General features: G+C 37.3%; 1 protein-coding gene across 1 annotated transcript; it reads right to left on the bottom strand.

The window, feature by feature from the left end:
* Positions 1 to 859: 859 nt before the first annotated feature.
* On the bottom strand, positions 860 to 2612 carry LOC106314284. Its single transcript, XM_013752185.1, has 5 exons — positions 2019 to 2612; positions 1850 to 1930; positions 1588 to 1753; positions 1276 to 1497; positions 860 to 1218 (listed from the first exon to the last, which is right to left on the bottom strand). The coding sequence occupies exons 1-5, from the start codon at positions 2610 to 2612 to the stop codon at positions 860 to 862; spliced, it is 1422 nt and encodes a 473-aa protein (XP_013607639.1).
* Between the last annotated feature and the right edge of the window lie 8035 nt (positions 2613 to 10647).

Genomic DNA, 10647 nt, shown 5'->3' with positions numbered 1-10647 from the left:
TTCTCAAAAGTTGATCTTTAGGCATTTCCCACCCAAAAGGTGTTCGATGAAATGCCTGAAACAACTCTTCTAAGCTTTTAGCATATTTTGCCAAAGCCTTAGACCTGTTAGTAATGATTGCTTCCATATTATTCAACTAAAGACATTTGTTGTTTGAAATGTGTTAGTAAATGAACATTCATCTAGACATAGAGTTTGTTTAGAATCGTGTCTAAGCTTAAGGTTGATAGTTTGATTGTTCGTCTGTCACCCTTAGTTCGAAACTTGATCACCCAAGGTCTAATTCCTATACCCATGAGTTCTCATTTTCCTTAGTTAAGAAAGTCAACTCATTTACCGCTTTTATTATTCTGAAACTGAATCAGCTTTATTCATTAGCTTAGAAATCATTTGAAATCGCTGGTTGCACTTAGATTGAGTGAGTACTTGCATTCTCATTGCTTCGAATTCCCTTAGAATTGGTTCGACAATCATTTATACTACAACATTTGTCTTAGGAGCCTTGAAAACTTCTAACATCACTTAGAAAGCTAAACAAAAACAGAAAACTTGCTAAAAATCAGAAAACTAGCCGTTAGGCTTTAAATGATAAATTATGAAAGAATCTCGGCCAAAGGATGATCTGCTTGTATCTGGACAACTTTGGGAAGATTATAGGAGCCTTTGGGATTTTATGGTTGATAGAACAAATCGCCAAAATGCTTGCAATCATAGAGAGAAAGAGCTGGTGGGATTTATTGTAAATCTGCTCCAAAAATGGCAAGTTGAGATGGTGAAGAATCTGTCTGATCTAGTGAGGTTTAGTGCATGGTATCAACTCTCCAACTGGTCTTAGATGTAATGAATGATCTCCTGGCTTTCACACGTGAGTTTGAGTTGCACACTCCTTAAGCAAAGAATTACTTTCCTTGAATAGAACCAGTTCGGATGCAGTGTAGGCAACCTGACTTGTAAATGGTGTATCTCCTAAACCACTACTCCTTTTGGTGTGAAACCAATTCGCCGCATGCTCTGGTTGAGTTGAGAATCTATAGGAAGTGGTTTCACGGCCAAAATCCTCATGGTCGCAAAGATATCCTTCTTTGGATGCACCTATGTCACTGCTGGCTCCAATGTAGCTTGTATGGTTGATCTTATGAGCTGGTGGTCCAGCTACTGACTTGAGGTCTTCATCATTCCCTCCCTCTTCAAAAGGTTTTGTCCTAAAAACCAATTTATCTGAACCAAGATAGAGAAAGTTAGGTTTCATTCTATTTTGAGAGGCTAGGGTCTTACCTTGGTATATGGACGGTTTTGTGATGCAATGTCCACCTGGTGTTTTTTCTTTGATCAGTAGTGAAGCTATGTCCCCTCTACATAGTCGGTCTATGTTTTTCCTTAGCAGGAGCGTGGTTTCCTTTGTGAAATATCCTGTTTCACTCTTGGTTTCTCCATTTACCACTCTTTGGGTGTAAGATTTTGAGTTTGGTGCTGGATTCTTCTCCATTGTACCTATACCTGTATCAACACTTATGGGCAAGAGCAGGTGTTTCATACTTGAAGTGGAGGATTCTAAAACAGAGTGTTGAATAATATTTAGAGGTTTACTTACTCTGTTATCACTCATAGCATCTTGCATTGACTCAGCTTTGGTTTTTGTCATCTTTAAAGCATGATCGGCTGGTGAGAAAGTCTCTATGGTATATTGCTCATACACTTCAGGTTGGTGAGCTTCCGGACGTGGCTCCTCCTTACCTAGACCTTCATCAACATTCTGGACAGAGTGCAAGTGCATCATACCAGTGTTTTGATAAGTAGGATTATTAACATTAAGTGGTGAGCTGTCCTAGACCATAGGACAAGTATTCACCCTTTGGAATGGAGTTGCACTTGAAGTACTTTTCCGTGTCCTCTTCCCACTGAAGATAGTTTCTAGGGTCTTCACTTCTTCCTGAGAACACATACAAACGAAACTGATCATATGATTCAAAGTGGAAATTTTAAGTTACCTCATGCTCATGTAGCTTTTTCGTAGTTACCTTATGCTCATGTAGCTTTTTCGGTTTCAGTTTAACCAAAGGTTTTGGACAGGCCCTTGGGGGTATTCTCTTCATCTCGAAGTGCTCATACATCAGCCCTTTGACATATTCCCAATCTGGAGTTGGTTCCTTGAAGTGGATTCGGCATTTCTCCTCTTGAAGCCACCATTGGTAAGCTTCTCCAACAAGGGCGTCTAATGCTATGGACAGCTTCTTGTGTTCAGGAACTCTGTACTCCCAAAAGTAATTTTCCATGCCTTCTTCCCATCTGGAATAGTTCTCTTTTCCTGAAAAAGACACAAGTGTTTTAGTTAAATCTCTTGGGATATTGTCATAAAATGTATCCGTAAATTTTATCCAAGGTTTAGAATAGCTCTTGTTGATGGTATGGCTCGTGTAGTAGTCTGGTGGCTTGGAATCAAGCTCCCTACGACATGGTTCTTCCCCATGTCCATCTTCAGTCCATGACTCTCTACACTGGTCGTTTTCTTCAGAGCCATCTCCATAGTTTTGATCTTCCCATGAGTATCCCGGTTCTTCACCCCAATCAACTTCAGAAATATTGTACTCATCAGCTTCTTCTTCAGTCGCCATGTCTACCAAGTTTTAAGAAAAAATCTCGCAAGAAAGAAGAAGAAAGTATTCAGAGAAAAATACTTAAATGAAACGTGTAACAAACAAGTTAAAGGAAAGGAAAATAACAGACTAAGAACCAAATGGAAGTTTTCTGATTTCTGATTTCTATTTTTTTTTTTTAACTTAAAAAGGGATATAATAAAAACTACTAAAGCTCTCTCTTTTTTTTGTCTTTTGTTTTTTTTTTGTTTTTTTGAAAATCAAATAACAAAGAAAAGGGAAAGAAAGTTTACAAGCAAGTTTTAGGAAAGGAATAAGTTTGGATCGACCAGAATTGGAAAGCTTTTAAAAACTTGACAAAAAAATGGAAATCTCGGATTGCAACTTTACTAACAAGTTTTTATGACTTTTTGAATGAGAATAACGATCTAGAAACAGCTAAACTCGACAGGAATAAGAACATGATGAACACAACTCTTTTTATGGCTTTTCTATTTTGAAAGAAACGAAACAACTAAATGCTACAAGAAACAAAACGATTTCTTTTTTTTATGGGTTTTATGGTTTTATGAAAAGATAAACTAGATGCAGCAAGAAACAAATGATTCTTATGGTTTTTTTTTTTAAAGTTATATAAAACTTAATGAAAGAAATCACAAAACGTTTTTTTAATGGTTTTTTTTTTAATTTATGAATGCAAAACAAATGAAACAAAAAACGATTGCAAATAAAAGAGATAGGATAGATGCAACCTGTTACTGAAGGAACTTCAGCTCTGATACCAGAAATTATGTAATCCTAAGCTGTCAAAGGATTACAAGCTCCTTGGATCAAAGTGATGATCGATCCAACAAGAGGGGTGGTTCTTCTAATCCATCTAATCGACTATAAAACCGGCTGGATGGGAGTGATGATGATGATCTCGGACAGAACAGGGTGTTGACTGATTCCACAATCAACCACGAAGAAGAACAGCCTGATTCCACAAGCAGTCTCAATCGCCAAACACTAAGACAAGTGAATCCACACAAGGCTTGATGATCAAGATATCTCAAAGACACAAAGACTTTGAAGAAAAGAAACTGAAAAGTTGATTATTTCTTAAGTAAAAGATTTGTGCCTTAAAATGTGATATCTAATGAGCTTATATAATGCTCAGTACAAGGCTTAGAAAGCTAAACAAAAACAGAAAACTTGCTAAAAATCAGAAAACTAGCCGTTAGGCTTTAAATGAGAAATTATGAAAGAATCTCGGCCAAAGGATGAGCTGCTTGTATCTGGACAACTTTGGGAAGATTCTAGGAGCCTTTGGGATCTTATGGTTAATAGAACAAATCGCCAAAGTGCTTGCAATCATAGAGAGAAATAGCTGTTGGGATTTATTGTAAATCTGCTCCAAAAATGGCAAGTTGAGATGGTGAAGAATCTGGCTGATCCAGTGAGGTTTAGTGCATGGTATCAACTCTCCAGCTGGTCTTAGATGTAATGAATGATCTCCTGGCTTCCACACGTGAGTTTGAGTTGCACACTCCTTAAGCAAAGAATTACTTTCCATGAATAGAACCAGTTCGGATGCAGTGTAGGTAACCTGACTTGTAAATGGTGTATCTCCTAAACCACTACTCCTTTTGGTCTGAAACCAATTCGCCGCGTACTCTGGTTGAGTTGAGAATCTATAGGAAGTGGTTTCACGGCCAAAATCCTCATGGTCGCAAAGATATCCTTATTTGGATGCACCTATGTCACTGCTGGCTCAAATGTAGCTTGTATGGTTGATCTTATGAGCTGGTTGTCCAGCTACTGACTTGAGGTCCTCATCACTTTGGTTCACGTGCTGAATGTGGCTGAGAAGAATGGAAAACTTCACGGGATCAAGCTGAGCAAAAATGGACCTGCAGTTCACCATCTTCTTTTTGCCGATGATAGCTTGCTGATGTGCAAAGCAGATACAGAAGAAAGCTTGGCGATCATGGAATGCTTGAAACAGTATGGTGATGCTTCTGGCCAGGAAATCAATAAAATGAAATCCTCTAGTATCTTTGGCGGGAAGATACCTACAGCAAAGAAGGAGGAGATCAAGCGTATACTGGAAATAGATAAAGAAGGTGGAGATGGAACATATCTAGGCTTACCAGAGTGTTTTCATGGCTCCAAGCAGGAGCTTTTGAACTTTATCCGAGAAAGCCTACAAGGCAGGTTGCAGGGCTGGTTCCTTAAAGCCTTATCTCAAGGGGGCAAGGAGATTTTATTAAAGTCGATTGCTCTAGCTCTTCCAGTGTATGCCATGTCGGTCTTTAGACTCCCTAAGGACCTCTGTGATAGATTAACTAGTGCTATGGTTGAGTTCTGGTGGAGTAATGGCGCTAATAAAAAGAAGATAGCCTGGGTCTCTTGGCAACGCCTCTGTAAACGCAAAGAAGAAGGTGGTATGGGCTTCCACGACATCAGTAGTTTCAACCAGGCGTTGTTGGCTAAACAAGTGGGGCACATATTGCAAAGACCTAACTCCTTGGTTGCTAGGGTCCTTAAAAGTAAATACTGTAGAAATGGTTCTTTCATGGATTGTGGGGAAGGTACGCGTCCTTCGTATGCTTGGCGAAGCATACTTCATGGTAGGGAGTTACTAGCTAAAGGCTTGGTCAAGAGAATAGGAAATGGCAACTCAACCAGAGTCTGGTCGGAGAATTGGCTTCAAAATCCTATCCCAAGAGCACCAATGTACAAGCAGGACATCGTTGTGGATCTTATTCTCAATGTTGCAGACCTTCTCATTCCCCATACCGGCTTATGGGACACTCATAAACTTAACGAGTTATTTATTGAAGAAGATGCAGCTTCAATTCTAAGTATCAAACCGTTGATCCACAAGGAGGATAGACTATGTTGGGGTTTCACTCGAGAAGGTTCTTATTCATCACAAAGTGGATATAAACTCATTGATACTCTAAAGAATCTGCAGGCACCTGACAAACGGTTCACTTCCACCTATTGAGAAGAGCCTCTGAAAAAACATTTGGAAGCTGCAAACAACACCAAAGATTCATCACTTCATCTGGCGAGCTTTGGCAGGTGCTCTGGCTGTAGCTGAACAGCTACGTTATCGAGGGATTCTAGTAGATCGAACATGTAAAGCTTGTGGAGCAGGACATGAGTCAATCTGTCATACTTTGTCCAACTGCCCAACGACGAGAGATACATGGTCTGCAGCAGGTTTGCCTCTCCCGGAGAGAGGGCTTTCTCAAAACTCTGTTTTCCTCAACATACACCACTTAGTGGCTTGCATCAAAAGCAAGAACTGCTCTATCCAACTTCGACAGAGTATCCCGTGGGTGCTTTGGCAGATTTGGAAAGCTCACAATGTTCTACTCTTTGAAAAAATCAGAATGGACCCGGCTTCTCTAGTGAGGAAGGCTGAGGAAGAGTCCAACATTTGGTTTGAACTGAACTACCCTGACGCTAGATCCTCCGCCCCCAGTATCTCGCTCGGAACTATCACACCTTCTTGGAAGGCACCAGCTGATGACATTTTAAAATGTAACATAGCTGCCTCATGGTCTGAATCGTCCCGTAAGAGTGGAGCCTCCTGGATCGTAAGGAATTGCAGAGGAAAGGTTTTAATGCATGGCAGGAGATCCTTTTCATTCGTTCAATCCAGAGAACTTGCAGAGCTCTTAGCTATCTATTGGGCCATCGAGAGCATGAATTCCATGCGTAAGGATAAGATCATCGTTGAATCTTCATGCGAGCGCGCAAGATCTTGTTTCCTAACCCCAAGTTCATGCAGTGGAGTCGTGGAACTTGTGGGGAACATTTGTGAGTTGGTACAACAGTTTCAACACTGGTCGTTGGACCATGTTATGGAGGTAAGGAATGTATTAGCACAGAGAATTGCCACTAGCGTAACCGTTGATCATAGATATCAGTCCTACATAGCTTCTGGTGGACCTAACTGGTTGAACGACCTAATTGCGTATGAAGCAAGGAACGCTGCTCCACCTCCGTAAATGGAAACACCACTGTCTCACTTCCATTTGTGTAGTGAGTGGTTTTTTAGGGTGTTTTGTCTTCGTGACAACCATTTTTTCATGTTTTATCTACCTGCCTACTGGTATGGTTTCTTATTTCCCCTTTGGTATTGATAATTTGTTTTGATCGTTGCCTTGAGGGCTTAATAATACCCAGCGTTATAAAAAAACTCTGAAATTTTTAGAAAATAGTTTACCAAATCACCTACAGATTTTATTTAAATTTTTAAACTTTAACTAAAATCACTCAAATAACTTCAGAACTCACCTAAATCCCACCAAAATTAAAACACTCCACAACTCCTTAAAATACTCAGTCCAATACACCCCCCTTAGTTATTTCTGGTATTTGTTTGATTTTGGGTATTTTTGTGTTTTGATTTTTTGGCTTTTTGGATTCTTTAGATCTTTTTGTCCTAAATAATCGAACCGAGCTAGACTCATTACTTAGCCAAATTACATAGTAAATTTTACAGATACTTGAATTATTGACTCAAACTGACATGGAACTAAAAGGAACCGATTTGAGAAAAAAAAAATTCAAATACCTAGTTGGATATAAATGCCCAAGACCCAAAGAACTTGGACCTGAAAGAAACCGATTTATATTTGACACGAAGACCCGAATGCCCAAATCTAACATTTCATTATAATTTTGTGCATTTTATAAAAGTTACATTTGTTCAGTTGGTGAAACTTAAGATTTATTTGAGAGGTTTTTGGCTAATTTAATAGTATAGATTTGTAGGTTTTTTGTTGAGCAGTAAAAAAAAATTTGTTGGGTTTTTGATAATTTTAAACTTATCTTAAATACTAAATTGTTATTTATCAATAAAATAAAATTAACATAATATATAATTTTTAAACTTATCTTAATTATGAAATTAATGAGACATATTTAGAGAAGAGTATAATAAATTGTACGTGATATTATATTTTCGTGAACCAAATTTATGTGGTCGTATATATATGGTATAATCTTTTCGTTTACAAAAAGATATGGGTCCAATAAATAAAAGCTTTGACTAAATGATTGTTAGAGAAATTTAAGGTAACATATTGTTTTTCTAAATCAAAGTAAGACCAAAATATTATTAGTTAATGAAAGGATCCAAACAACTTTTTTAAGTAGATTTATTAAAACTCATTCTCTTTTAATACTATTGATATTATAATTACGAAACTATTGATATGAAACACACGTTTACGTTTAGCTAAAAAGCCAAACATATGGCTTTTCTTTGATTTAGTTATGTAACACATGTTCAAGCTATAAAGTCAATTAAGAAAAAAAAAACCAAAGAAAATTATTTTTCAAGCAAACCATGGTTTGCAAAACATGGTCTTATATGAAAATTCAGTTGTGTTTCTAAAAATTCATCTCAATTATATATCGTTAGGAAATATTCAATAAGAAAACCATTGGTTGAATATGAAAATCTAGTTGCGTTAGTGGTGGTTCATCTAAACCGGATTGACGTGATCTATTTTCTAACCGGATTTATCTAATATGATTTCTTTAATATCGCCCTTATAATAAGTTGGTCTACTTGGTAATGTGTGAGTGGCATTTTTTGTAATTGTTCTATAAAAGAAAGGGTAAATATCAATTTGAGGTGATGATGCATGTGGTGTTACCACTTCAGTAATGGTATGGCCGTAATAAAATACAAAGTAAAGGTTACCTTTTTAAAATGTTTCTCAAATAATAAGAAAGAGATTTTGGAACTGATTATTTTAGGTTTCTAAAAAGTTTTCATTAACCGTGTCAACCAGTTGACTCACATACCGTACAATCAAGCCTAAATCAAACTCATCCCAACCCATGTTTTACCCCTGGTCGACCCAGTTATGTAATTATAGCTATGCATGACATTTTACCCGGACTTGAAAATCCAAACCAGAACAATTTGAAAATACAGGTTTGGTTCGGATCTGGGTATATGATAAAATACCTATTGGATATTTTGTTTATCTGCAGATCTCACTTTGGGTTTTGATTCTACTCGAGATTCGATTGGATATCCGAAGTTTCTAAAAATTTTGTATATATCAAGTACATGTATCATGGGTATACATTTCAATACAAATATATTTTCCCGAGTTTTGGATTCGGTTTTTCGAATATAATTTGCGTTTATGTAAAATTTTGGAGTTTTAGAAAAATATTTCGGGTATTCGGCTAAAATTGCAGGTGTCCAAGTCGGGTTTCACACAAAATTAGTGTATTTTTAGATATTCAAATATTTTCGGGTATTTGGGTTTTGATATTTTTCAAGTCTTTGAGTATTTTTTTCGGGTCCTAGATATCCGAACTGACCTGAATCCAAACATATAACCGATATTTACCGGTGTTTTACATGTATTTCATTTTGTGACATTAAACGACTTTAACCCGGTTGGAACTTACCTGAACCGAAAAATTTTAAGTAACTATATTGATCCAAATATCTTATCCAAAAGATCCGGATTTGAGTAAAACCTACCAAAATCCGATTCAGAGATCCGAATGTCCATACCTAATTATAGCAGTTCACTATGCTGACAATTAGCTCGAGTCAGTCAGCTTTGGTCTCAAAATCAAGTTTCTGTTTATGTTATCGAAAGTGTAACTTGAATGACTGATTACTGTAATTACAACGGCTCTGAAATGTAGGTTGGATTTTGTATGTTATAAGTTATAAGTGGATTATACATGATCTAGTCAGATTTGTTCATGATACATGCAGGTTTGCACACTGTAAAGATATATATGCTGTAGTAGAATTTATACATATAGTAGTTAGCTAGGATGTTCCAGATACTCGGGTCCATAGTCTCCCTAGCTTTAGAATCAGCCTTGAATTATAGTCATTATGGTGTCCCACAAATAGCTGGATCGTTATACATTACAGACACATGCTATAATCTTAACTTATGCATGCTATAGCTGGATCGTTATGCATGTTACAGTCGAATATAAACATATTAATTACAGATGCATACAAACTAGTTGGACTAGTTTTTGGTATATAGCCATCTTTAAACACACTAGTTGGATCTATACATATTGTTGGTTAACCAAAAAAAGGTTCCATGCATAGGTCCACAATCTTCTCGAACAAATTCATAGTCTTTTGACTCTTTTCCATGTTGCCTTTACTAAACAACCATCTACACAACACCTCAACTTCACCAATTGATGATCATGTTAAAGGCCACCTACCATGCCAACCAATCTCATCAAAGAATTGCCACTCTACTATTCTTGTTCTAAATCAAGAAATGTCTCAACCCAAATTTCTAACACCTCGTTCTGTATTCTTTGCAATAAAGTTAACATCTTCTTACTAAAAAGATAGAGACTTTATTTTGATGCTACCATACGAAATCCGAATACAGTCCGACTCCTTGTGCTTAGATATCTTCCTTCTTTTTATGATAAAGTAATTGTTAAAATGGGTTACGCATGTTCAAATTTCTCAGTGGTGTTAGCTGCAATTATTTGAAATGACATTACTTCCTTTTACTAAGACCATCTTTATCCTGGTTTCTTACCTGGTTTTTAAGGAAAATAACTGATTTAATTAAATCAGAACTAATTAAAAATCAGATTACCGATCCTTGAGTAAGGATTTTTGTAACCGATCTTAAAGTGGGTTTTGGAAACACGTGTCAGCAAAGCATCGATTCTATTTTTTCTTTTCTCTCGTCTCGGTCTCGTCTTCTCGTCTAGTCTCGTCTTCTCCGTCTTCTCGTCGATGAAGCAATCAACGATGACAACTCCGTCGTTTCTCTCTACCCTACCACCATGGAGAAGCTCCAGCTCTAGCTCGATTTTTTCAAAAGAACTCAAGAGACGAAGAAACAAACGAAGACGACGAGCTCCTTCAAGCTTGAATCAGCTTAATCTCCATCACACTCCGCTCTATAATGGAGCAATCCGATCAAGATTCGGGTTCTAACTGTAACAATTCGGCGCGCCAATCAGATTTCTCCGTCCCGGCGGTGGTTGTGGAGGCGAAGATGGAATCTTCTAGTGGAAGGGA

The sequence above is a fragment of the Brassica oleracea genome, chromosome C9 (assembly GCF_000695525.1).
Source record: "Brassica oleracea var. oleracea cultivar TO1000 chromosome C9, BOL, whole genome shotgun sequence".
NCBI classification, from domain to species: Eukaryota; Viridiplantae; Streptophyta; class Magnoliopsida; order Brassicales; family Brassicaceae; genus Brassica; species Brassica oleracea.
Note: the sequence above shows the minus strand (reverse complement) of the source record. Positions and strands in the feature narration are given on the sequence as shown.

Bases quoted from the DNA above. Each gene is read 5' to 3' on its own strand.
- LOC106314284 (XM_013752185.1), bottom strand. From the start codon at position 2,612: ATGGCGACTGAAGAAGAAGCTGATGAGTACAATATTTCTGAAGTTGAT. The intron at 1,931-2,018 runs GTAACTACGAAA...ATGTGTTCTCAG, and splicing joins AAAAGCTACATGAGCATAAG to GAAGAAGTGAAGACCCTAGA. The intron at 1,219-1,275 runs GTAAGACCCTAG...ATCTTGGTTCAG, and splicing joins AAAACCGTCCATATACCAAG to ATAAATTGGTTTTTAGGACA.